Source organism: Miniopterus natalensis, chromosome 11 (assembly GCF_054644295.1).
Source record: "Miniopterus natalensis isolate mMinNat1 chromosome 11, mMinNat1.hap1, whole genome shotgun sequence".
In the NCBI taxonomy this organism is placed as follows: Eukaryota; Metazoa; Chordata; class Mammalia; order Chiroptera; family Miniopteridae; genus Miniopterus; species Miniopterus natalensis.
This window is the reverse complement of record NC_142091.1, coordinates 68,716,483-68,744,326: the sequence shown is the minus strand read 5'-3', so window position 1 is coordinate 68,744,326 and position 27,844 is coordinate 68,716,483. Positions and strand designations below refer to the sequence as shown.

The 27,844-nt window shown below is 40.5% G+C and overlaps 5 protein-coding genes across 5 annotated transcripts; all 5 read right to left on the bottom strand.

Moving 5' to 3' along the window:
* Window positions 1–428: 428 nt before the first annotated feature.
* Window positions 429–1,382, bottom strand: OR8U1 (olfactory receptor family 8 subfamily U member 1). The gene has a single exon (XM_016200459.1). The coding sequence runs from the start codon at window positions 1,380–1,382 to the stop codon at window positions 429–431; it is 954 nt and encodes a 317-aa protein (XP_016055945.1).
* Window positions 1,383–5,945: 4,563 nt separating this feature from the next.
* On the bottom strand, window positions 5,946–6,893 carry LOC107527631 (olfactory receptor 8J1-like). The gene has a single exon (XM_016200409.2). The coding sequence runs from the start codon at window positions 6,891–6,893 to the stop codon at window positions 5,946–5,948; it is 948 nt and encodes a 315-aa protein (XP_016055895.2).
* Window positions 6,894–11,156: 4,263 nt separating this feature from the next.
* Window positions 11,157–12,107, bottom strand: OR8K1 (olfactory receptor family 8 subfamily K member 1). The gene has a single exon (XM_016200410.2). It carries the CDS (start codon window positions 12,105–12,107, stop codon window positions 11,157–11,159), a length of 951 nt encoding a protein of 316 aa, XP_016055896.2.
* A 4,806-nt stretch (window positions 12,108–16,913) lies between these two features.
* LOC107527633 (olfactory receptor 8K5-like) lies at window positions 16,914–17,907 on the bottom strand. The gene is given in 2 exon segments (XM_016200411.2): window positions 16,914–17,663; window positions 17,665–17,907. Coding segments are annotated over 2 exon segments (993 nt in total).
* Window positions 17,908–26,702: 8,795 nt separating this feature from the next.
* On the bottom strand, window positions 26,703–27,644 carry LOC107527680 (olfactory receptor 8K3). The gene has a single exon (XM_016200460.2). The coding sequence runs from the start codon at window positions 27,642–27,644 to the stop codon at window positions 26,703–26,705; it is 942 nt and encodes a 313-aa protein (XP_016055946.2).
* Between the last annotated feature and the right edge of the window lie 200 nt (window positions 27,645–27,844).

Sequence of the window (27,844 nt, the reverse complement as noted above, 5' to 3'; positions counted from 1 at the left end):
GGATGGATCTTGAGAGAATCATGCTAAAAAAAATAAGTCAGACAGAAAAAGTAAAAAAACCATATGATTTCACTTATATGTAGGTTATAAAATTTAAAGCAACAAATGAACAAACAAGAAAAACAAACCAAAAATAAAATCTCATAGACACAGACAACATTGTGGTGGTTACCAGAGGGAAGGGGGTGGGGGGTAGTAAAGGGCAAAGGGGTCAAATATATGGTGACGGAAGATGATTTGACTTCGGGTGGTGGGCACACAATACAATGTACAGATGATGCATCATAGAAACGTGCACTTGAAACCTATATAATCTTACTAACCAATATTATCCCAATAAATTTTTTAAAAAAACGAGGCATTCTGATAGTTTTTTAAGAGGGACAAAAATCAGACCATAAAGATAAAATCTATTTTATTTGTTGAAGTCACTTTCTTAATTTCAACAGAAAAGCTTGGTTTCTAATGACAAGTTTCTTCAGGGCGTCTTTCACCTGCTTGTTCCTGAGGCTGTAGATCAAGGGGTTCAGCATGGGAATGATCACTGTGTAGAAGACAGAGGCCGTCTTGTCTGTGTCAAGGGAATGGTTAGAGCTTGGCTGTAAGTACATAAAGATCAGGGTCCCGTAGAATATGGTGACTGCCAGCATGTGGGAGCCACAGGTGGAGAAGGCCTTGCGCCTGCCCTCGGCTGAGCGCATCCTCAGGATGGCAGAAATAATGTGCACGTAGGAGACAAAGACAATCAGAACAGAGGAAATGAACGTGACACCAGCGCAGGCAAAGATCCACAGCTGTTTGGAGTGAGTGTCTGAGCAAGTCAGCCTGAGGAGAGGCATGTCGTCGCAGTAGAAATGATTGATGACATTAGAGTGGCAATAGGAGAGGCGAAAGGTGAGGATGGTGTGAAACAGTGCCATCAGGAAGCTATAGCAATAAGGGACAGCCACCAGCTGAATGCAGATCCCTGGGGACATTATGACCCTATAGAGGAGAGGGTTACAAATGGCCACGTATCGGTCATAGGCCATGGAAGCGAGCAGCAAGCACTCAGATACCATGAAAGTGAGGAAACAGCCTAACTGAGCGGCACAGGCATTGAAGGAGATAACATTCTGCTTGTACAAGAAATTCCCAAGCATTTTGGGTGTAATGACAGAAGCATAACAGAAATCGACAAAAGCCAGGTTGCTCAGAAAGAAGTACATTGGTGTGTTGAGTCTCGCATCCGCTCTAATGACCAGGATCAGACCCAGGTTGCCTCCTACTGTGAAGAGGTAGATGGATAAGAAAACCGCAAGGAGAGGCACCTTCAAGTCCTGGCGACCTGTGAGGCCCAGGAGAATGAACTCCTTCACCTGGGTGCGGTTAACCGGGGCCATGTCTCTTCAAGGCGTCTGCAGGAGGAAGCAGAGAACAGAGGGAAATTCAAGTTGAGATTCCCATAAGTGGTGTTTTTATACTTGAGTGTCTTGTAAAGAGGTTTCGTTGCTAAGAGAGGTTGTTAGATGCTGGGATACTGGGAAATGGATGGATCACAGGTAAGGATAATGTAGTACAGGCGCATGTCTCTTCTCCCAAATCTATTGTGTATAAAAAGATGGGTGCTGGGGAACAGTCCACATTGCCTTGCTTTCTATTCAAAGGTCTTATTCATTAAGCTCTTTAAGACTAAGCTGCCTTGTTAAAATGGTTAAGCTATTTTTTTTTATTGGAAAAAAATGTTAACATAAATAGCATAAAGGAAAACAAATCTGCTGTGTCATCACTGTGACTGATGTCACTGTACCTGTGCAGACACAGCTTCACATTGTCCCAACGCTGTCAGAAACATAGTTTAAAAAAATGTTTTATGGTAATAATTTATCACTTAAAGCTCACTACAGTTTGCAAAATAATCTTTATAGTTATGTTAATAATGCAAATACTAAAAATGGTAAGTATGGAAGGTGCAATAAAGCAATTATTTACATGACTTTATCTCACTGAACTTTAAGTAAAATCCACATTGTTATGCCCATTTTACAGATGAGGAGGAGATTGGAAAAGAAACACCCGAAACAAAATCAGAGGGCTGGTGTAAGTGCAGCTAGTTGTGATCCAAATGCATGTGTTTCTGACTCAAGGGCACAAGCCTTATCACTATGCTATCAATGTCGCATATCTTGTTTATTCTGTTGTTAGAAACTTAAATTATTTCTAGGTCTTGATTGCTGTAGTATTGCACAAACATCTTTATCTCTAAAGGATGAACTTACATGATCAAAGAGAATAAATCCTCATGCAATTTTAAGATTACTGTAATTTAGAATAAAATTGATATATTTTCTTTCTAAAAATTTGGAAACTTATGCCTGTCTAAAAGCCGATTTCTAAATTTCTTTCAACTTTTCATTAAAGAAATATTTCTGTGGTTTGTGGTAAAAACAGTTTGAGCCTGAAAGCATGGAGCTAGTAATATACCCAGAATAATACTCTCATTATCTGGCATACTCTTATCTTGTATGTTCTTTTGTGCTCTACTACAATCTGTTCTATCTTATTCAAATAAAATAATACTGATCAAGGTTCTAAAAGGTGAATTTATCATCTACTGGTAATTACAAACACAGTTTCAAAAGCAACTCCTTACCCACAGAACACCATCAAGCTTTCACCAACACAAGGCGATCAGCAATTTACCTATAAACAGCTCCAAGAGACACTTCCCACTCTGACCTGCTTGTTCTGTCCTTCATATTTGTCTTGATCATGTCTAGCTGAGGTCTCCTTAGGAACCTCTTTCAATTCACTTATTCCCTCAGTCATGACTGTATTTTGGGAACTATTAATTTCCAGACACTAGAGTCTGAAGACAGAGCATTGTAAAAACAGACAATATAGTAGACTGGAAAGAAAGAAAGCTTTATCTAAATTTTCTTGTCTCTTTTCCTCTCTTTTTTTTTCTTCTACTTCAAAACCAAAGAAACCCTGACATTTGTACATACAAACCATTTTACTTTATAAAAATAAAGTGTGAATTATATTTGGAAGCATATGTGACTTTTCACCATCTTTTCCTTAAAAAATTTTATAATCCCAACTCCATTCATCTCTTTCAACACTGGTGGCCATCCATAGGTACCATTAATATAACTGGTCTCCTTTTGTCAATAACAGCATTCCCTTCTGCGCTTCTCTACTTTTGTCCTTGCCATTCCTAGCCCCTTTCTCCACCAAAAAAATAAAAATAAAAATGTGTGCACACTTTCACAGCTGATTTCTATTACATTTTGAAAATGAAATCTATTTTATAAACACTGCCTTTATAATTATTCCAAGTGTGTATACATTTTTTGGGACACCCTGTATATATGAGCAAATAAATCAGTATATAATTTTTGAAATTTTGTATGCATTAAAAATCTTGATTGACTGCCCATTATGTATTAAACATCTCTCTAGGTTTTGAGGTCATGACAAATAATGGTCAGAGTTCAGCAATCTGGGAGCTTAGGGTATAAAGACAGGAAGATAGTAATCGAGCAGATTGAGAACAGTGAGTTATAATCACCTGATGGAGTTAAGTGCTGGATACAAAGGGAATGTATGAGAGGAGACCCTGTTACTTGAAGACTTTAAGGGGAGGTGGTGGAGATAATGTTTCCCTGGGTAAATATTATAAAAAACATTAGGGAAAGAATTAAGGCAAAGAAGGTTTCAAGCAGAGGGCATGCAAAAAATGGAATTAAGTACATGTATAATTTCCACAAATCCTAAATATATGAGCCATAATGCCTACTCAACCTTACCTTCTAGACATGGTTTTGACTTTAATGAACTACATGAGCTTGGGAAAATCACTTGAACATTTTGAAACTCAACTTACTCATCTATACATGTAAAAATAGTGATTCAAGTAGGTTATCCTTTCACTTCCCCCCAGCCCTTCTGTTGCTCTTGTCCATTTCAAATGCAAATAATCTGTGTACTTTTATCAAAATGGATATAAAAGCAGAAAAAACATTGTTTATCTTTAGTTTACAAAATGTATTTCAAACTTTTTTATTCTAGCCCATTGTATTTACTCTTTAATTAAAAAAAAACTTTTTATCTTGAGCTACTATAGCAATGTTATTACACATCAGTGAGTTAAAACCACCATTTTAAGTTAGACTCACTAACCTACCTAGGTAAAGGGCGCTCCTATTTCTTCTCATAATGGTTCTGGCCAGCAGACGACTGCAGGGTTTTGTCAGTGTCTCCATCCCAGAGGACCTTATCTCAAAGCATGATGCAAGCAAAATTATCAGAAAAATTACCATCCATGCTCAGTTGGGATGCTGAGGAAAGGTGAAGAGTTATGGATGTGATTCTCTGTTTTTGAAGTATTGCGTATCTACAGCTCTGCCTTTGGTATATGATTGCTCTAAGGTTCTCTTAACTCTTAAAATGTTACGATTATTTTTATGTTTTTTTAAAATTATTTTTATTGTTGTAGATTATTAGTGTCAGTCTTCAAATTTCACTTTTAAAAGCAGGCAGGGATTTCCTTTTAAAATTTTTGACAAATAGCTCTCTGTGATGGGTGCATCCAGTTCCTCAAGGACCACCCCCCAGTACTGCATGCACAGGACAGTTGGTAACAGCTTTGTGCCTTAGCTGCCATCCTAGCCATTCTGAGCTGGGTGATGACTAGGAAAGATTGCCAAATTAGTGTGTGGGGAGAAGGAGTGGACTTGTGCTTTTATATACTGACGGTGAATTTAAAATTTGCCCTTAGTTTCCACTTAAATAAACCTTTCATTGTAATAGTGAATTCTTTGTCTCAAAGCTGTGGTCATGATAGATGATATAAAACTTTTCACTCTTAGCTTTTTTTATTATCTTCCTGTTTTAGGAATTGTGATGACATTTGACCCCAGTTTAGAAATTGTTTCAACTTTGCTTTTCCGTGGTTCATAACCTTATCATTTTCCAAGTGAATTTACTGGGGTGATATTGGTTCACAAAACCATACAGGTTTCAAGTGTACAACTCAACAAAACATCATCTGCTCCCTGCATTGTGGGCCCATGCCTCCAAGCAAAGTTCCTTTCCTTCCCCACCTCCCCCTTTGCCCACCTCCACCAATCCCCACCCCCTTTCCCTCTGGCCACCACCACGCTGTTCTCTCTATGTGTGTGTATGTGCATAGATAGATAGATAGATAGATGATAGATAGATAGATAGATAGATAGATAGATAGATAGATGATATGTTTGCTTTCTTTTGTTTAATCCCTTCACCTTCTTTCATCCAGCCCCCCAACTCCCCTGCCCTGATAGCTGTGAGTCTGCTCCATGCATCCATGCCTCTGTTTCTCTTTTCAGAAACAAAGATTAGGTTCAACATATAAGTGAGATCACACGGTATTTGTCTTTCTCTGGCTTATTTCACTTAGCGTGATAATCTCCAGGTCCACTTACCGGTAGTGTGTATTTCTTGATTCAAATGATATTAAGAAAGAGTTAGAAAGTTTTATTTCAAATACACTTGTAAGTTTAATTTTGTTAACTGTAAAAAGGTTTTTAGTCACCTGCAATCACAGTTCTTCAAGATGAAACAATCCATTATGCCCAAAGAAACATGGACATGAGAGAGAACATTGATCAGTTACCCCTCTTACACACCCCGACGGGGACTGAGCCTGCAACCTGGGTGTGTGCCCTGACCGGGAATCAAACAGGTGACCTTTCAGTGCAAGGGTCAACCTCAACCCACTGAACACGCTGGCCAGGGCAATAACGCTTAGTTTCTATATTAACCGCATACCTACAAGAGCCCCAGTTTGTTTTGTAATCCCTAATCCTAGCTCCTTGGGTTCCCAGGATTACTTGGCACCCTGCAGGCCAGCCGCCGACCTTCGCTTTCCCTGACACAGAGGCGCCCCCCTGCCCGGCTCTTCACTCACCGCAGTTGTGCAGTTATTTTGATTTAAAGGAACAGCACAGACTTGTGAGCAACCTCTCCGAGGCCGCCCTCACGTCCCTACTCCTGAGGCTGTAGATCATGGGGTTCAGCATGGGGATCACCAGTGTATAAAACACAGAAGCCATTTTATCAGTGTCCAGCGAATGGTTGCCCCGAGGCTGCGAATACATGAACAGCAGCGTCCCATAGAAAACGGTGACAGCCACCAGGTGCGAAGCACACGTGGAGAAGGCCTTTTTCCTTCCTTCTGATGAACGTAGCCTTAAAACGGACAGAATGATGTTGAAATACGATACAAGCACTACAGTCATGGAGCAGACCAAATTTGTAGTTGCAGATACAAAAATGACTGTCTCGGGGAGGTAAGTGTCAGAGCAGGACAAGGCTAGCAGAGGGACAGTGTCACAGTAGAAATGATCGATCACATTGCAAGAGCAGTAGGACACAGAGAATACAGACAATGAGGTCACGATAGCCGTGGACAAGCTATAGACGTAGGTGAGGGATACGAGCAGAAGGCACTTGTGGCGAGATAAAGCCACCAAGTAGAGCAGGGGGTTACAGATGGCCACGTAGCGGTCGTAGGCCATCGCGGCCAGCAGGGACACCTCAGCCACGATGCACACCAAAAACGCCCCCAGCTGGGCGGCGCATTCATAGTAGGAGATGCTTTTCTTCGCTACGAAAAAGTTGATCAGCATCTTAGGGGCAATGACAGTCGAGTTGCCGAGGTTGATGAGAGCCAAGTGCTGGAGGAAAAAGTACATGGGGGTGTGAAGCCGGGAGTCGACGCAGGTGAGCGTGATGATGCTGAGGTTCCCTGTCACCGTCAGCCCGTAGATGGCCAGGAAGACAAGGAACAGGGGCACCTGGAGCTCCGGGCGGCCCGAGACACCTGCGAGAACAAACTCGGTGACCAGGGAGAGGTTCGCAGGAGCCATGACTGGGTTTGGCAATTCATCTGCCTGGGAGAAAAGAAGTGGTTAGAAGGCTTAGGAGCTGTCTCCTGGGGCTGCCATTAGATGGCAGGGGCGACTCCTTGGCTGAGAGTCCCCGGGACCATCTATTATTCTAGCTCAGTTATTAAAGTCCAATGCTGGGTCTAATAAATAAACTTTCCAGTCGCTTGAGACAGAGAAAAAACAGGCATGGCAATTTAAACAGGTGGTCCAGCGTCATGAATTTTGAGGATGTGCTTCCTCCAAGCTTATTGAATTGTGACTATGTCATAGCTTGGAAGGGAACATTTGAAGCCACGATTCATCTGATGTCACTTGTACTGAGTGGGGGAAAGACTTGAGGAACTATATGTCCCCAAATACTTGAATGTCTTCTTATGACATTCATAATAATAGTTTAGTCTTCTTATGACATTCATAATAATAGTTTAGTCTTCTTATGACAGTCATAATAATAATTTCTTAAAAATAGGTGTAGAAATACTTCCAAGTACTTAGAATATTTTTATTATAAAATTCTAGGGCTAAATATAAAAAAAAATGAATTTATTTTTGAATATTCTCTTTTAGGTCAGTGGATTTGAGGGCAACCCTGTAAATGAACATTTTCTTCCTGGGTTTTATTTTCTCCTTGTGAATAGTATAAAGGTTCTGTCCTATCGAGCAGAAATCTGGGGGTCTGCAGTTTCTTCAAGTCTTGCCCCTGTTTATGTAGTGTCTCTCCTCGAATCAAAGTCCTTTTTGAGGTCTCTCATCTAAAATGTTTGCAGATTTATTTTATTATTAAATAGATGGTTTACCTAAATAGGTGTCATTATTGCATTAACTACATACTATGCTTCTCTAGATATAGTTGCCTGTGTGTTATCAGATTTCATGGAAAATTTTCTTGAGAAAAATTTGTGATGGATTGTTATAGTCTCAAAACGGAGTATCATTTGGCGTCTGGGTAGTTGTATGTCTAGTTTTCTCACAGGTTATCCTGTGAAACATGCAGTTTTCATTTTAGCTAATACTGCAGAAACAGGACTATGATATAAATCATCTCAGTGAACAAAAATCTATTGCTTTAGTAATGATATAATTTATCTAACTATGTAAGCCATAATGATGTCAGCTCTCATTTGGAAACATAAATAGCTGGATCATATCGCTTTCCCAAAACAAGCTTTTTGTAAATCTTGGAAACAAACCTTACTTTGAATATTGTATTACTTGATTATACATGATGTCCAGTTCTTTCCAAAATGAAAGTTGGGTGGCTCAGTTTGAGGAATAGTTGGGATCTTTTAAGGGCCATTATACAAAAATAAGATAAGTATTTTCTACCCACCTGTATTGCAGAGTCTGCTTCAGGTTCTTAGTGGAATCTCTGCCTGGCTGTGGCAGTAGAAATTTATGGGGCTCTCTAAACCTTTGAGACCCTAACTCTGAGGCACGGATGATTCTAGGATCCCCAAGTTGCCTTTTACCTCCTTGGGGAAGATGCCACTAGGGATTGGCTCCTTAACCAGATTTCCCTCTAAGAGTTCAAACAGGCACCCCTTGAATCTCCCTTGTGGCAGTCAGGACTTACGTCATTGAAGTTACTCATCTATTATTGCCATTTTGAAATTTTGTCATCACACCATGAAAATGATGTCAGTAAATGTTAATATCCTTTCTTGGGAACAAAAAAGAAAATACTATGTTTAAAAAAGTCCCATTGCATAGCTCTTTCCTTAGTGTTTTATTTTTTATTTCAAATTGCTATGCATGTGTGTAAAACATTTATCTAACAACACATTATTATTATGTGAAAAAACCCTTATTGTTTATTTTAGAAATAAAAAGTAATACTGCAATCATGCTATGAGCACAAGGCTACTGTTACAGCATTTCTTATAGTGGCAAAAGAAGGAAAAACCTACAAAAAACAAAATTATATCAATCAAAGGGTGGCTAAATACAAACTGACCTGCACTCCATAATTGAATGTTGATATTAACACTAAAACAATAAAATAATGTTCCTTGGCCAAGAAGGATGCTGATGATGAATTTTCAAATAAGAAAGGGTGGCAGGGATCAGGATGTATTACAGGTTATTTGTGTGTGTTTTTCCTGAATAACAGGATTTTATTTGCTGGCTTAACTGTTACCCATTTTGTTCAAGCCTGGCCCCTTTGCTTTCAGACAGAGCATGAACGAAGAGCTTGAGGTCCAAAGTTACACCACAGATAATTGTCCAAATATGCGTGTATCTAAATCTCAAATCAAACACTCATGGAATATTTGGTACAAAATAACCCAAATGCCGTTCAATTTTGTGAATGAGAAATCCTGCAATATCTCACTTTCTCCCAGGTTTAAATGTGCATTATTTTCAAGCATATTTACAGCTCGCTATTTTCCTGCAACAACCATATCTCGCCAACATATTTGCAGTTGACATTCTCATTGATACAAGTTCAAACAAGCTAGAAGAATGTAAGCTAAGCAGTGAAAGTGCACCCTCACCTCCACTGTTCCCCCGTCCCCAAAGGTCACTGCCATGATCAGTTTGGTCTTTGCTCTTCCGGGCTTCGTTCTTATGTGTATTGCAAGTTTTTAAAGCCCTTTCTTTATGGATGATACTGGAGAATGCTATTAATATTATTTTTTACCCTTAGGTTGTGAAAAGTAACAGAAATAATAGAATTTGGAAATATATATGTGACAAAGTTTGTGCTGTATGGTATAAAAATAAAATTCATTCAAAACAATAAATATGCTTGGGGACAGGATCTGTAGCCAACATGGTAACACAATTGATGTGATTTTGTATTTCTTTTTGTTTGTTCAGTTTGCTTTATTTAATTTTTTTATTTTTAAAAATTAAAAAATTTAAGCTTTATTGGTGTTACAACTGATAAATAAAAACCGTATATATTCCAGGCGTACAACGTAATATTTTGATATATGTATATATTACGAAATGATTACAGTAATCAAGCTATTTACCACACCCATCACCTCACATTTTTTATTTTATTTTTTGTGGTGAGAATACTTAAGGTCAACTCTTAATAAAGTAAATTCCAGTTCATGAATCATGTGGCAAAATTAAACAAAACGCATGGGTCTGAGAGAAAGAGGCCCTGGTTCATGTGCTTAGTAAAATTCCCCACAATTTTTACTTGGAACACGAGGGCAGACTGCAACAAGCTTTATTGGGTAGTGTATGTATTTTAAAAATCTAAGAAATGCTGATTTGAAGAGGAGAATACTAAAGCATAAGGAATCTGTGCATTTACTGAGTGGGTCGCAACGCGAATGAAGCACTGTGTTAGCAGAGCCCACGCAAAACATTGTCTCCCCGAACACCAGCTCACGAAGGAGTAAAACCAGACAAGAGTGAAATGCAATTCACCCTGGGCTGCATCAGGCATCAGCCTTTGTTGCTGCTGCTATAGATTTTTCAAAATATTGGTGTCATTCCAGCAGACGACCGGTTAACTCATTTATCTTGAGTTTGCCAATCCAAAGTCAACTTGTTTATCATAAATCAAAGTTAACCACAGTGTGAGGATCTGTCAAGAGGGACCTGGAAATAGCCAGCCTTTGTATTTTTATTTTTATGGTTCCTAGTGAAAAAATTCTTCCCATATGCCCACTCTATCCTTGAGAGAAAAATTAATCTGATTTGAAAATTTTATTCTGAGATGGCATGCTTTATTTCCTATATAGCCTAGAGTCCTTTTAAATTAAATTTATTGGAGTGAGACTAGTTAATAAGCCTAGATTCTTGAAACAGTTGGCTCATGCAGTGTTATCCTCAATCACACATTTACTTACTTTCTTGTCTCCTGCCTTGCCTACATATTCTTCCCGGTTTAACTTTATTTATCTTTAATACACAATGACTATTATAAAATATATACTACTAATTTTCTAGTTAATTTTATAGCGTTTTAAATACTTAAGACTGTTTTTGTGATGTTTACGTCTGCATGCCTGAGTTCAACCAAAACTCTCGTGTGATTTGCCTTATTTCTAAATAACATAACTTCCAATCTGACCTTGAAAAATGACTCAGAACTTAGATGATCTGGCTGCAATATTTATCTATCTAACTGAAGGAAGAAGACTACAGGGAGGTAGCAGAGAAAATGTTTTATCCAGAAGCAGGACACTTAGCCTGTAAAACGCTTCCACCCTTTGGGGCCGCCGTGGGGCCGCCAGAGCATTAAACAAAGGCCCACGCCTGCGACCGACTATCCGGATGTTAAGCAGAGCTTCTGCAGCGCTTAGTTAAAGTCCTTTTCAGCGCATCTTTGACTTCTCTGTTCCTCAGGCTGTAGATCAACGGGTTCAGCATGGGGATCACCAGGGTGTAAAACACAGAGGCCGCCTGGTCGGCGTGGGCAGCCCGGCTGGCCCTGGGCCGCAGGTAGATGGACAGCAGGGTCCCGTAGAACACGGCCACCACCGTCAGGTGCGCGCTGCACGTGGAGAAGGCCCTGCGCCTCCCCTCCGGGGACTTCATCCTGACAAGGGCCACGAGGATGAAGCCGTAGGACACGAGCACCACCGAGAGGGAAGAGAGCAGGTTACAGCCCGAAAAGATGCACACGATCAGCTCCAGCTCGCGCGCGTCGGAGCAGAGCAGGGACAGCAGGGGCAGGCAGTCGCAGTAGAAGTAGCTGATGGTGTCAGGGCCACAGAAGGGCAGGCGAAACAACTTGACAGTGAGAAAGAGCGACACGAACGTGCCGTAGGCATAGGGGGCGAGAACCAGCGCCCAGCGCACCCTCTGGGCCATGATGACCGCGTAGACGAGGGGCTTGCAGATGGCAGCGTGGCGGTCGTAGGCCATCGCCGACAGGATGAAGAACTCGGCGATGATGAAAACCTCCAGCGAGGCCAGCTGCGCCGCGCAGCAGCCGGAGGAAATTGTGTTTCTCTGCACCACAAAGCTGGCCAGCATTTTGGGGCCGATGGCAGTGGAGTAGCCAAGATCCGTGATTGCCAGATGTCTAAGGAAAAAGTACATGGGAGTATGCAGCTTGGCGTCCAAATGGGTCAAGATGACCGTGCCCAGGTTGCCCATCACTGTGACCAAGTATATGACCAGGAACACTCCAAAGAGAGGCGCCTGCAGCTTAGGGTTGTCGGTGATCCCCATGAGAATAAATTCAGTCACCGTGGTCACTGCGCTATGATTGTGTGTCTCCATGTGGTTCTTCTAGGGGACTTGTGTAAGGTATAAAAGCAATACTTATGTTTGAGATGCTGTGTTCTAAGAGAATGGGATACGTAATGGATGAGATACAAAGATATTTTCTTTGTCTTAAATTATAAATAGAGACTCCTCTTCCCATCAGGCCACAGCTATACATACCTACATTCACATTGTAGGGTCTGTGCCTGGAAACTAGCCATTTTGATTGTACTATAAGTTTCTGACAATAATTTTTTGATTGTGGAGGCATACATTTTAATGACACCCATCTTGAATAAATGTGGCGCAGCTACATGATTAGAGAAAGAGCCAGGCTGCCTCACCTCTAAAGTTCCCTTTTAAAAAGCTGGGCATCTGTATTGTTTTGAACAACAAAAAAGCCGTGGGGGACGTAGGTAACTGACTGTTTGAATAATTCTGCTTTGGCCTTCCTGCACTTTGCCACAACATTGGCTTTGGTAGGGAACTGTTGGGTGGCGGGAGGGGGCTGCAATAAGTAGCAAGGCCCAGCTGTGTGTCCTCAAGCATTCCTAGCTGATAACATCCCTACTGATAGTCTGAGACCAATACAACACACACATTCATTGAAACTTCGGTAAAGTATGCTTTAAAGGGGCAAGATATTTTGAAGTGGTTGCTTTGATACAGCTATTATGATCTCCTTTTTTGATCCAAAGTCATCTGAAGTATGCCAAAAGACCTATTTTATTTCAGCTTTTTCAATATTTGAAGTAATTTGTGAACAAACATAGACACCTAAACTATATACCTTACATTATTGACAATCATCATGTCTGTTTAAAGTAGCAAGACAAAAGACTTTCTAAACTGTTGGTAGAGTGATCAAGAAAAATCAATATATATATCAGTACTTCTCACTGTAAGTTCATCTTGTTTACCCAATACAAAATCTAAGGCCATGATACGTTAATTTTAGGATTTTGTTATTAATATCTCAGTCCTTATTTGGCACATCTGTTGTTTCTGCCTATGGAGTCAGTTCTCCTAATGATTTTCCAATCATACATCCCTCTTCTGCATAAAGAACACTTGGCCATTCTGATTATTCATGAATTCTTAGTGGAGAGGCTTGGAAAAAAGAATACAAATGACTGTCGAGCACCGATAAAGAACGCCAGTCATTGTTCTGAGCACTTTACATATATTAACTCATATGATCCACACAATAGCTGTAGGAAGTAGAGAGTATAATCATATCCATTTGAGAGTCAAGGAAACTGAAGCACAGGGAGTGAAATAAATTAACCATGGTCACACAGGGAATAGATAGTGGAGTCAGGATTCAAATAAAATCATTATGTCTTTGGAATATAGTTTTATAAACACAGTGCTTCCTTTATATTAAGGTCTTCCTGGATAGACAGGAAATTGAAAGCAAGATTGAAGGGACCCTTTGTAAATAGAGATAGACAAAAACCCTTGTTACCATAGATGATTAAAGCAGTAAGTTCATTTGAAAACCAAGATGGTCTAAATGTATAGAGCAGAGTGTCAGGTCTGTCTTACCCATTGATTCTATTGATGACAGTAATGTATATTGCAAAGGAAAACAACAGTTTTGCAGAGCATAATGCTCTTCAAGATCTTTGGTGATAATCCAGTTTAAGCTGTCTACCCTGAGAAATTTTCAAACCAATATTTTCTACTCACCTGAGTGGAGAACCCACTTTGACTTCCTACTGTCTTAATCGCTGGTTGTTAGAGAATGTATTTAAGGGTTTTTTTTCTACCCTCTTGACACTCATTTTCTTAAAGTTTTAATCTGATAAAAGGATTGCATGTACTTACCCAGGGGAGAGAGTGCCCTGGATTTCTGTTAATTATTCTCAGAACGTCCCATTAGGAAAAGGTAAAAATATTTCTTATGTGGGTCTAACTGAAAAAATAAAATTCTACAATATTACTAAACACTGGAATTATAAATATGCTTTTATCACTATCTCAGTTACACAATAATCATGTAATTATTAAGTACATCATACACACATACACACAATGTGTGAGTAAATGAAACTGACCTCTTAAAAAAATTATGCAACTTTCAGTTGACCTAAAGCAATGTCTTCTGACTTGTATTATATCTGCCAATAAATCAGTAGTAAGTCTTTATCTTTTTATAAAGTACCTTTCATCTCTATCTCTTTTTAAAGATTTTTCTTTATCATTGGTTTTCAAAATTTAATTGTGACATGCTTTGGTTTAATTTCTTTTCTGTTTATTTTTCTTAGAATTACCTTAGTTCCTTATATTTTTGGGAGTATAGGGGTTTTTGTTCGTTTTGTTTTAAAAAAAATAAATTTGGAAGAAATGTTGGCCACATTTCTTCCAATGGCTTTTCTGTACCATGTAGTTCATTTTCTCAACTTGGACACACATATAAATGTACAGCATGTAGCTTGTTAATCTACAGATCACTGCCACTATTTTCATGGTGTTTATTTAGTATTTTGCTTTCTCTGTGGCTTCATTTTGAGTAGTGTCTGTTGTGATATGTTTAACTTATCATGTCTTTTTCAGTGTATAATCTGCTATTACTCTCGTTCAATAAATATTTGTTCATATCTAATATTGTATAACCTCTAGAAGTTGCATTTGGTTACTTTTTAATCTTTCCTTTGTCTCCTCAAAAGGTTAGTGTTATTATTAAATCATTCAATTATATTGAACATTGTTTTGTACTGGTCTCAGCCTATCAATATTCAGTGTTGTGATGGATGAGCCCTTGTAGTTCTAATTATGATCACAAGATTCCCTTCAGCAATAACCACCACGAAACTTTAAAGAGATACAGGTTTATTACTTACAAGACCTGGAAATTACACAGCATATCTGAGCCAAACATCAGTGGGAGGAGGTAATCTGGCTCTTTATCTAGTTTTGTGGACCTCCTCCCCTCTGGCAACCATCAGCTTGATCTCTGTATCTATGAGCCTGTTTCTGTATCTATGATCATTTATTTTGCTCTTTAGATTCTACATATAAGTGAAATAATATAGTATTTGTTTTTGTCTGACTTATTTTACTTAGCATAATAACCCCTAGGTCCATCCATGCTGTTGCAAATGATAAGATTTCATTCTTTTTTATGGCTGAGTACTATTCCATTGTGTATATAAACCACAGCTGTTTTATCCACTTGTCTGTTGATGGGCACTTGGGTTGCTTCCATAGTTTGACTATTGGAAATAACACTGCAATGAACATAGAGGTGCATATAATTTTTTGAATTGTTTTGGGTTTCTTTTGATATATACCCAGAAGTGGAATTGCTGGATCATAGGCAGTTCCAGTTTTAAGTTTTTGAAGAACCTCCATACTGTTTTCCATCATGACAGCACCAATCTACATCCTCACCAACAGTGCACAAGGCTTCCATAAAAAAGGTGGAAGGCGTAAGAAGCACAAATTGGTAGTCACAAAATAGTCACCATGATGCAAAGTACAGCATAGGCTCTACATTCAATAACATTGCAGTAACTATGTATGGTGCCAAGTGGGTGCTTGAAATATCAGGGGGACCACTTTGTAAAGTATATGATTATCTAATCACTATGCTCTACACCTGAAACTAAACTGTATTTGAAAAAAGAAGGTAGTCTTTGAAGAGGTGCACCTTTGAAATTGATGCCTTGGCATCCAAAACCTAAGCCAGGAACTTGCATTACAAAAAGAAGACAAAAAAACAAACACAAAAGTCAGGACTTACACCACAAACATATATATGCTTTAAAGTCTTTGTCTGATAGTTCTATCATCACTATTATTTCAAGATCTATGTTAATCATCTCCTGGGTGAGGTCACATGTTCCTGCTTTCACATATATCTAGTATTTGTGATTGCATGGTGAATTTTGAAAGTTTTATGTTAATGAGTGCTTTAATATTCTCCTGTCTTCCTAAAAAAAAACTTCAATGTTTTAAACAAGGATTGGATAGCTCTTTTTGAGGCTTATTTTCAAACTATATGCGTGGCAGTCTTAAGGAACATTTGTTTCTGAGATCTCTACTGGATGCCTGGGTGTTGAACAAGGACTCTATTCTTTGGATTTTGGAACTTTAATGTCTACCTGTGCTGTGTGATCTCTGGAATTGTTCACCTTACAATTCCCTGATAATTCTTTCAACAGCCTTGTGGATTTTCACTGTAGGTAGGCCCCATTTAGTGTTCAGCCACAAACTCAAGGAGACCTTGCAATGGAGGAAAAGATGAACTAGAGAGAGAGATGATGGATGGGAAACAAAGAGCAACATGCCAGAAGTATGTCACCATTATCTGTAATTAATTTAAATGTAAATGGATTAAATTCTACAAAGGCAGAGATCGGCAGAATAGATTTTTTAAAAAAATCATGATCCAACTATATTCTATCTGCAAGAGACTTACTGTATTTACACTGCTGTATTTGGTTAAGAAAACAGAATAAAAACAAAAGTGAAAGGATCCCTGACCTAAAAAATAATAACAATGAAAAGACAGAAGGAAACACATAGCTTACTGAGGTAGAATTTGGTGTTTCAACTGGGAAAAATGTCAGGTTCTGTGGAATTACTAAAAGAAACACTGATTCTCAAAAGCAAAAAATGCTGAGGAGGATGTGTCATTTAATTGAGATCTAAAGTATGAAGATTAATTTGGCTGAATATTAGGGAAACAATCTATTAGTGCATTATAATTAGGTTTTGCTCAAAAGTAAAAAAGAATGTAATTATATCTATTAGACATATTAAGTGACATTTGCTTTTATCAGAGTTTATTAGAACAATATTCCAAATTGATTATTAAATACAAAGTTTGCATGGATTCTTAAAAACCCTATGGAAGGCATTTTTTACCTCTTTGTTCCTTAAGCTGTATATCAAGGGATTAAGCATAGGGATCACTAAAGTGTAGAACACAGAGGCGATTTTATCAGTATCAAAGGAGTGAGCGGATTTGGGCTGTGTGTACATAAATAGTAGGGACCCATAGAATATAACCACCACTGTCAGGTGAGAACCACATGTGGAAAAAGCTTTTCTCCTGCCCTCTGCAGAATGCATGCGAAATATGGTGATCAGAATCAGAGTGTAGGATACCAAAACTACCAGCAGGGAGGAGAGCAAATTAAATGCTGAAAATAGTATGATCAAGAATTCTATTTCTTGTGCATTTGAGCAGAGCAAAAGTATCAAGGGAACATCATCACAGTAGAAATGATTTATGACATTAGAGCCACAAAAGGTCAGTGTAAAAATCTTAATAGTGAACAGAAGAGCCTGAAAGCTACCGTAGAGGTACGGGATGCCCACCAACACATGACATCGTCTCTGGGACATAATCACATTGTAGAGCAAAGGGTTACAGATGGCGGAACAGCGGTCATAGGCCATGGCAGACAAGATGAAAAATTCACTGATAATAAACATAAGGAAGAAAGCCAACTGGGTGGCACATGCGTAATATGAAATGACATTTTGATCCACAACAAAATTTACCAGCATCTTTGGACAAATAACAGTAGAATTACCAAGATCAATGAGAGCTAGGTGTTTGATAAAAAAAATACATAGGTGTGTGTAGGTGGGAGTCCACCTGGGTTAAAAGGATCATGCCCAGGTTGCCTACCACTGTGACGGTGTAGATGGTGAGGAAGACCAGGAAAAGTGGAACCTGCAGCTCAGGCTGCCTTGTGACTCCCATCAGAATGAATTCAGACAGTTCTGTTAGATTCTGTTGACCCACTGAGTCCAGATAGCTCTGGAAAGAAACAGAGGGGTTATTTTTAGCTTTCATGTAGTGCCATTTAAACAATCTTTGTAGACAGGTTGAAGAAAAACCTTTTTCATAATAGGGGATAGAAAATAATTCCCACATCTGATTTTAAAATTACATTGAGTGATATAATCTTTTACTTCCCAAGAGAAGAGATACAGATGAAACACAAGCACTGTTATGACAGATTAAACTCTGACTGGAGTTAACAACATTTGGAACATAGCCATTAATTTTTTAAAGCCATATAAATATATATATATATATTTTAAGTATATCTTTATTCATTTCAGAGAGAGGAAGGGAGAGGAAGAGACAGAGATAGAAACATCAATGATGAGAGAGTCATTGATTGGCTGCAGCCCGCAACCAGGGCATGTGCCCTGACCGGGAATCAAACCCCGATCTCCTGGATCCTAGGTCGATGCTCAACCGCTGAGCCACACCCGGCTGGGCTAAAGCCATATAAATATTAGAAATATTTATTTCACCTACACAATGGCATCACAATTTTTCTTTAGTACACTTACATTTCTGTCTGAGAATTCTTGTGGCATTTTGATTTTCTAGAAGAGAGACAGATAGTATGATGTTAATGAAGTTTAAGATGTTGGGTCCCTCATTCTCACAAGGTGGGGCCTTATCCATACACTCATGAAGTGATAGATCTTTGTAAAAGTTGCAAATGTAGGCTATTTTACCCTCAGTCAAGCCCTCTCTCTTACTCTGAGTCCACCATATTCAACTAGTATCATAGCGCATCGGCACGTGCACAGGCGTTTGTGGGGTCCAGCTAAGGAGACAGAGTTAATAATACTTAGATGTTTAGTGGGTGTATTTATAAGAGTCAAGTTCATTGTTGAGAAATGCTATCCTGGCGCTGGAGTGGCTTCTAAGAACTCTCTTACCACCCAATATGCTGAGATGTGTCTGAAATTTCAGTAATTAAAATATTACACTTATAATTTTATGGTATTTGTGACTAATTGTTCATTGACAGCTGAAATTTTAAAAATTCTTTTTCCATTCTAAATAAATATTCATATTAATGCCTTAATTTATATGTATAACCTTTGGTCTTTTTTATAAAAAGAAAATCTTCAAATTAGTATAAGCTTCAAGAGGCATAAGAGCTGGATCCATTTCTACTAAAATATGTGGTTTATATCAATATTGAGACATTGTAAACATTCAATTTGCTATGCTTTCTTTCCCCTAATGTGCTATTTATATGCATTAATTTATTCCCCCATTGTGAACATGATAAAGCATTTAAAATATTTATTTGAGCATTTATTATATCTCATATTACTGTCAATTTATTTCTTGAATTGTACAATGGAGTAGATATAGAGTATAACACTGTGATTTTAAAATGTTTCAGTGATAAGTCCTGACCTCTTCATTTCACAAAATTTACATGGGGAGTCAGGAAAACAAAGTGGAACTGCTCTGCTTGAAGACAGTGAAGCTGCTTTAGCTCCGTGCCCCCATGTGCCCTTCCTCTCATATTGAGGGTCTCCTCAGTGCAAATCTTGAACTCGTAAGTATGATTTTCAATTGCAGGAGTAATTGGAATTCAAAATTTTCAGCCAGTTAAAATGCAAAATAGAATTATGTAATGTAATGCTCAGCTTTAGACTGGACAACTATCAGGTAGAAACTTCTGGGAGCCCAGCCCAAAGTCCAAACCTAGTTTTGAGCAGCAGAGTCAGGAGCCACCCTATGGCTGCTGGCAGAATTTAGGGATAATTTTCTGCTATCCATGCAGCCGGTCTGATCCAAGGAATAGGGGATGGCAGGGGCGGGAGAGCAGGGTGGTGGCAACGTGGACACTTCTATCCCTCTTCCCTACATGAAATTGTCTGCGGTTTCTCCCTTGATCCCACTCTGCGTTCAGGTTCTTTCCTCTTTCACAAATAAGAACAAGTGTTGCAGGGCCTACGATGGTGGGTTTTCCTATAGACTGGGAGATGCACTGGACTAAGCAAAGGATCCAGAATTCCAGTACCAATCCTACCATGTTGAAGTCTTCGATGCTTTGCTAAGAATTAGTCCAGTGTTATTTGAATTTTTCCCCATGTCTAGATTCTTTTACCCTGCTCATTTTTTTTTGAAATTTACATTTTAATTTTATTGCAGTAAAAATACTTAATGTGAAATATACCCCTGTTAAAGATTTTTAGTGTACAATACAGTTTGTAAAGCCTATTCTGAAAAAAACAAACCGAGTAGTAAGCAGCCAATAGGGGGAAAAAAGCAAAGAACTAAAAACATATGTAAGTTCATCATGGGAGCTTATCCTTATATATAAGATATATATCCTTATAGTAAAATTATTTGCAGTTTCTAAAATATTGTATGGGTAATATATATATATCAAAATATTTTTTCCAAAATCACATTGAATATTTTTATATAAAATAATATTTATAAAATATTACATACCATATTAAAATTATTTGTTGTTTATCTGAAAAGCAAGTGTAATTGGGAACCCTGTATTTTATCTGGAAATCCTAACCCCCTCCTCACTAGCAATATCCAAATGCCCCTAGTGACTTTCATAAATCAAATGAATCTCTGATATCTAGTTAATTCATAGAATGTAATGCCCTAAAAATACCATTCCACATCAGAGAACCCCAGCTAACAAAGGAGATCATGAATTTCTGTGGTATTTTAGAATCAGCTGTCAGTGACCACGAGAGTGTCCATAGTCAGAAGGCAGGCGTAAAGGTGGCAATCAAAACACAGCTTCTATCCGCTCACCTTTAATGAAGAATTGAACTTTCTTCTCCTAAATTCCTCTCACTTTTTCTTTAGGTAGGGAGAATTTATGATGCTTGTGCCTGAAGAAGTCGCATGTAATTTATGTTCAAATCATCTGAGAGATTTTTAAAAATTGCTTCCCGGTGCCTGTTAATTACCCAGGACACCCTACACATTCCCCAGTGAAAAAACCTGGGGCAATTCAAGGAAAGAAAGGAAACAATGGAAATGATGTGCAGAGTCCCTGCAGACCTGCCTGATATAAAGGCACTCACAGAGTCAGTGATTGAAGCAACTGTGGAAAATCCTTGGACATCAACTTAATCCGCGTAAAACCGGCACAGTTCCCAAAATCGTGATAAACTTATAAATGACATTACATAAGATTCCTTTTTTAATTCATTATTGAAGTAAAAATATGTAGCAGCACTAGGTGAAAAATATGTCACTGACGTGTGTGAGAGAGATTTACTATTCTCACATTCAGAGGACGGGGAGCTCAGATAAACCATGTAATTTGCCCAAAGCCACATGGCTGATAACCAGGAGATTTGAAAATAATGCCTTATCTTTAAATGAGTCATATATGTGCTTTGTCCTTTCTCGTGACAAATCTGTAACAATTACTGTAATGCAGTGAGTTCCCATAATGATTACCTCCATTGTGGTGTTTCCCGAGTTGAGAGCTCATGACTCTCGGGTAATGGTCAGTCCAGCCCCTGAGATCAAGATCTAATGGGATAGTATGACCGTCTCTCCTAAATGCCACTCGCGCCTTCCTCCCCTGTGACTTTCGCGTGTGTAAGAACCGAGGGAAGCCTGCGTGCAGTTGAGCACAGATCTAACTGTGGAAGCGTCTAGCTCCCTAACAATATATCCCGGCTTCCAGGGTGTCCCAGCTGCGGCCCTCCGTGCCTTAGGCTTCCCGTGATCAATAGTCAGCTGCGTCCCCTGTGACTCTCATAGCATCCACGTAGGCGACCACGAAAATATGGGAAAGCTTTTTTTACCTTCTTCCTTCAGACATTTCCTTTTTCCCCTCTTCTTTTTAGGTTCCATTTTTAAAATGTTTGCGAATAACAGCCACTTCTGTGCGCGGCGGGAGCTGGGCTGGCCACGCTCGGTGTCGGAGTCGGGGCGGTGAAGTGGGCGATGGCACTGCCAGGAGGACTGAGAGAAACGCGCCTGCCCGCCGGCACTGAGCCCAAGTTCACGAGCCCGGCAGGCCCAGGGCGTACCTCACGAGGCAGGAAAACGAGCTGGGGGGAACCGAGGCTGGGAGCCAATTTAAAGAATGAGGTGAGGAAGGGCCGTGCAAACCCTCCAAGCCTAATTCGGGGGTCCGGTGGGGCAGCCTTGGAACTAAGCAGCGTAGGGGAGGGAGTGAGAAGGAGGCCTAGAGGGGGCGAAGGAATTCAGCCCCGGTTTCATGGGTCAGTCCTATGTGGGCCCACGTTTGCTCTGGGCACCGGATCTTCCTGATTAGTGGCAGACCTCCTCAGTGGCAGGCAGACCTCCTTAGTGGCAGACCTCCTTAGTGGCAGGCAGGCCTCCTTAGTGGCAGGCAGGCCTCCTTAGTGGCAGACCTCCTTAGTGGCAGGCAGACCTCCTTAGTGGCAGGCCTCCTTAGTGGCAGGCCTCCTTAGTGGCAGGCAGACCTCCTTCGTGGCAGACCTCCTTAGTGGAAGGCAGGCCTCCTTAGTGGCAGGCCTCCTTAGTGGCAGGCAGACCTCCTTAGTGGCAGACCTCCTTAGTGGCAGGCCTCCTTAGTGGCAGGCAGACCTCCTTAGTGGCAGGCCTCCTTAGTGGCAGGCAGACCTCCTTAGTGGCAGGCCTCCTTAGTGGCAGGCCTCCTTAGTGGCAGGCAGACCTCCTTCGTGGCAGACCTCCTTAGTGGCAGGCAGGCCTCCTTAGTGGCAGGCCTCCTTAGTGGCAGGCAGACCTCCTTAGTGGCAGGCAGGCCTCCTTAGCAGCAGGCCTCTCGCTTTCTCCCAGGCCCCAGATGGCAGCAGCCGCACCTCTTTTACTTGAGTTCCGTGGCTCCCCGCGCTCTGGAGGCAGCTGAGGTTCATCTGGCTGCCACTCACAGGCTCGGGTCCCACAGGTGCCAGCTGCTGGTGGGCACTTGCAGGGGTGGAGAACCGCTTCCTGTGCTCTGCAGGCTACTTAGAGAAACGCAGCGGCTGGCTGCAACGTGACTTCCTCAGAATTGTTCCTTGTTATGACCTCACCCCCCTGCAACAGTGGGTTCTATCTGTTTCCCACATGAAGACACAACTTCTTTGTGACTAGCTAGATTTTTTCACAGGTATTTTCATTCATTCATTCATTCATTCATTCATTCATTCATTCTTCCTGACCCCTTGCTTAGGCCATTGTCAGTAAGTCAGCCTATAACCTTGGTCTTTGGGGTAAAGACTTACCCATTTTGCCTTTTTCCCTTTTGTTCATTTGACTTTTATTTTTAAAAATGTTTTAAATGTATTTATCGCCTTCTAGACTCTTGATTATGGAGATGTTCTTTCTCATTATGGTTTGCAGCTGGATATTAAGTTCATTTCTAACAGGACTTCTCTGTGACAATCCTGGAAGGTCACTTCTGGTAGCCACAGTGCTACCGACTCAGACCATTGTATGTTAATTTTTCAGCTTGAAGCTTCCTCACTTGTGCAGATAGCAAAATCCAAATTTCAACCCTTGTGAGGAAAGGCTGTGCTTACTAATTGTCAGAGGAGGCTTCTTTTTTTCCTAACAAGATGCCTGATCATGGTGGGCAAGTGTGTTTATAATGCTTGCTGATAAGCAAATGTTTTTAGTTAGAATTTTAGTGAGAATGCCAGTTTTTTCAGGTAGCAGATTTATCTGTGGGCTTTAGTGGAACTCTGTGCTGCTCCAGGGCGCAAAGGCTTAGTACTTTTTTGAACAATTTGAATCTCACTTCTAAAGTTTTTGCAGATGCTCCTAGGAGAGCCATGGTGTCAGAGTTCATGTTTACTTTTCATTTTCTTCCTTTTCAGAACAATAACAGATTTATTTATTTATGTGTTATCTACAATTGTTATAGTATGTTTTACTTTATTATTCAATATTTCAATGTATTCTGTCTTAAAATATTTTTGGGGGGAAGATGGAGTTATATCTAGTCTTCCATTGGCTAGAGATGCTTCCCTTTCTAGTGCAGAGCATGGTGTCTAGCTTGGCCTTGCTCTCCAAGGGGTATTCATTGAGTGAATGAAAATGTTAGCGCTGAATATAATATCTGGCAGAAGGAACACATGGCTGCTCTTCTTACTCCAAATCACTCCCAAGCTCCACACCCATGTACTTTTTCCTCAGCTGCCTTCCTTTTGTGGATTCCTGCTTTGCATCTGCCATTGCACCCCAAATGCGGATAGGCCTCCTGGCTGTGCAGGCAACCATCTCTTTTTTGGCTTGCATGGCACAGCATTTGTGTTTTGGGGTGTTTGTCACCACAGATAGATAGATATAGATGATATAGATAGATATACAGGTATATAAATATATAGGTATAGATACACTCTCTGGGGAATGCAATGGTTCCTTTCTCTAATAACAAACCACAGACACAATTTTACACTTGGGAATATTATGGTAATTGTGAATCATTAAGAATTTAATGAATCACAGATCATTTTTTATTCTAAAGATAATAATACTTTACTTTCATACTCATACTTCTCAATTAGAATTCTCTTGTATTTCAGGAGCTCTTTCAATGACAAACTGTATACGTTGATTAGTGAAGACTTGCCTCATAGGATTGGTGTATGTTCCTGAGAGGTATGTTCTTCCCTTTATCAGCCTAACCACGGTAATGGGCTGTTGTTGAGTGTGTACACGAATCAGGACAATACTCTATAAATTGTACATCTTTGGGTAGGAGTTTTTCCCATCTTCATCCATATGAATGGCACCCCCCTAAATAACATAGTTTTCAACCTTCACAACTGCATGTGGTGCTCCACTGTTTTCATTATATCGTCTAGGAATGTTTTTCCCGTGCATGTAATAGGTCAGGAAACAAACACTGGCTCAAGCAAGAGGGCTTAATTAAAATTTTTAAATGATCACATGTTGGGCCTCAGGGCTTTTTTGGTTCAGTAGCTTAACAATATCAGAGTCAATATATTCTATTGTCCTTAAATTAATTTCCCAATCGGAGGGAGTGCTCATAGTAAAGAATAAATATTCCCCTCATAGGCCTCTTTTTTGGGAAAGAACGTTTATCTTTTATATTGTCCCTGGAAGAATTCCTTCTACAAATCATTAGCAAGAACCATTTGGCTTTTTTGGAATTCTGCTTCTCAATCTTCATGTCTCAGACTATGTCCTGCTGGTAGTGTTGTAATAACCTGGTTATTAACTAATAACTGGGAAAGAGCATAGGGAAGCTGCAATTTAGAAACATGCCCAGTAAGGTCTGGGTGACATGCATAGCCCCCCTCCCCATTGACAAATGTAAGTACTACATTTGCTATAACCCATGAACCTACATTGGCACATCATGTCCACCCAAACTCCACGGTTTACATTTGGCTCACTCTTGGCATTATACATCCTATGGGTTGAACAAATATTTAATGACTTGTGTCTGTGATTATAGTTTCATGCAAAGTATTTTCCCTGCACTAAAAATCCAACAAGCTCCTCCTGTTCATCCCTCTCTGTGCCCTAACCCCTGGCAACCCCTGGAATTTTATTCTAACGAAAAACCAAAATTGTATCCCAACAAACTATTTTTATTAAATGCTAAACACAGAATTTTAATTGCATGATAGTGAACAAAGAAAATGCTGCAGACAAAAAGCTTTAATAAATCCCTAGAAATATTAAAAAGAATGAAAGTAAACAATAGAAAAAGAAAAAAATAAAAGTAAGCACATGGGAAGATGTGGAGAGTGACATGGAGCAGCTGTATACAAAAGGCAAGATAAGTATGTCCTTGCCATGTCTCAGGCTTCACTTACATTAGAAACATGGCACCGTGCAGGCAACAGGGCTCTTCCCCTTTGATTCACCAGATAATCAATCAGTGCAGTGAAACGCGGCGCGTAGTCGGTATTGATCACAATGGGGAATAACCCGAGCGAAGCGAGGCAGCACAGCCGGTTTATCACAGGATAGGTCTCTTCCCCAAGGACACTAAAAATAGCTTTTGAACATGGAAAATTACTTTCTTTTTTCAGAGAGGCAAGGAAATACCACAACCTCAAAAACCAAGCAGCCAGTTATTAAGCAAGAACAACTCGTCGGGGGAAAACAGGACAGACCTAGAAATGTATGTGAATTTGAAGATCACCCGATACCAACCAGAGGGTCTGACGGAGAAAAACTCAGGTGCCAGCCGGAACCTACGGGCAGTGTGTTCGGAGGAGAGGCTCAGATGCGGAGCGGAGGCAGCGACGGGGGCAGTGGGGTCCCGATGTCCGGGAGGGGCATCTGAGCAAAGCCATGTGGCTGAGCGCTCCCGATCACCAGGTGACACAGGCCCAGCCATCAGTAAACACGACCCTAGCACACCAGGGAGATTCTTAGGGCTGAAACCAAAGGAAAGGAAAGGGCACATGCACATGCACACACATGCACACATGCACACAGACACACAGACACACACAGACACACACAGACACATACTCACACACACATATACATACACACAGATACACTCACACATACACGCACACACACACACTCATACACATTCAAACACACTCACACACAGACACACACACACAAGCTGTGATTTTATTCTAATAGATGAAACACCAGAATCCTTGACAGGCCACTGTAACACAGCATTTATGTAATTTAAGTATACAATCCATCTTCCCCCTCAAGAACGGCAAATATTTTTACTCTTTTGTTCATTAATCTATTTGTAGGAGTCAGAAGTGCCTGGAGTCTATAAGACAGGCCATACATAAGCCTTGAACTCATCTGTGCTTGCTGTTTCTCTAGGAGGCACATAGAGCAAAATTTGAAGTCCACAGCCTAGTTTATAAGGATCGCACTGTATGTAAACCTTAAGAAAAAGTATTACATAGTTTCCCCCACACCCTTTGTAGCGCACATTTTACATCTTTGTTCCTCAAGCTATAGATCAAGGGATTCAGCATTGGGATCACCAGGGTGTAAAGGATGGAAGCCACTTTATCACTGTCGAAGGAGTGGCTGGGCTCAGGCTGCACGTACATAAATATCAAGGTCCCGTAGAACACGGTGACCACCGTCAGGTGGGACCCGCAGGTAGAAAAAGCCTTGTGCCTGCCCTCGGCAGAGCGCATCCTGAGAATGGACCCAAGAATGAAGAGGTAGGACACAAGGACTGCCAGCAGGGAGGAAAGCAAATCGAAACCCGCCAAAATCAGAATAATCATTTCAACTTCACGAGTATCCGAGCAGAGCAAAGATAACAAGGGGAGGCTGTCACAGTAGAAATGACTGACAACGTTGTAGCCACAGAAGGACAAACTGAAGATCTTTATGGTGACGAGAAGCGAGACAAATGTGCCATAGAGGTAGGGAACAGCCACCAGCAGCTGGCAGAGCCTGTGTGACATGATGACTGGGTAGAGCAGAGGCTGACAGATGGCCACGTAGCGGTCGTAGGACATTGCGGAAAGAATAAAAATCTCACTAACGATAAACACAAGGAAAAAAGCCAGCTGCACGGCGCAAAAATGATAGGAGATTGTGTTTTGATCCACAACAAAACTCACTAGCATTTTGGGCCCGACAGTCGTTGAATAGCCAAGATCAGTGACAGCCAGGTGCCTGAGGAAGAAGTACATGGGCGTGTGGAGCCTGGAGTCCACCTTGGTGAGGATGACCATGCCCAGGTTGGCCACCACGGAGACCCCGTAGATGACCAGGAAGAGCCCGAATAACGGCGCCTGCAGCCCAGGGCGGCCTGTGAGCCCCGTGAGAATGAACTCGCTCAGCACGGTCAGGTTTCCAGTGTCCATGCGGGGTCCAGGAAACCTATTCTGCAAAGACACATCAGCATAGTCAACAGGTCGCATACGGTATGCCTGCGAGGTCTTTAGTATGAAGCGCTCCTATAAACAAGATACGTCAGCCTTCCCAGCTTCTAACACGTGCTTCTCAGTGGGGGTGAGCGATGCAGGCCGGGACACAACACAACTGGCAGGAATTAGACAGGTGC

Bases quoted from the DNA above. Each gene is read 5' to 3' on its own strand.
- OR8U1 (XM_016200459.1), bottom strand. From the start codon at position 1,382: ATGGCCCCGGTTAACCGCACCCAGGTGAAGGAGTTCATTCTCCTGGGC.
- LOC107527631 (XM_016200409.2), bottom strand. From the start codon at position 6,893: ATGGCTCCTGCGAACCTCTCCCTGGTCACCGAGTTTGTTCTCGCAGGT.
- OR8K1 (XM_016200410.2), bottom strand. From the start codon at position 12,107: ATGGAGACACACAATCATAGCGCAGTGACCACGGTGACTGAATTTATT.
- LOC107527680 (XM_016200460.2), bottom strand. From the start codon at position 27,644: ATGGACACTGGAAACCTGACCGTGCTGAGCGAGTTCATTCTCACGGGG.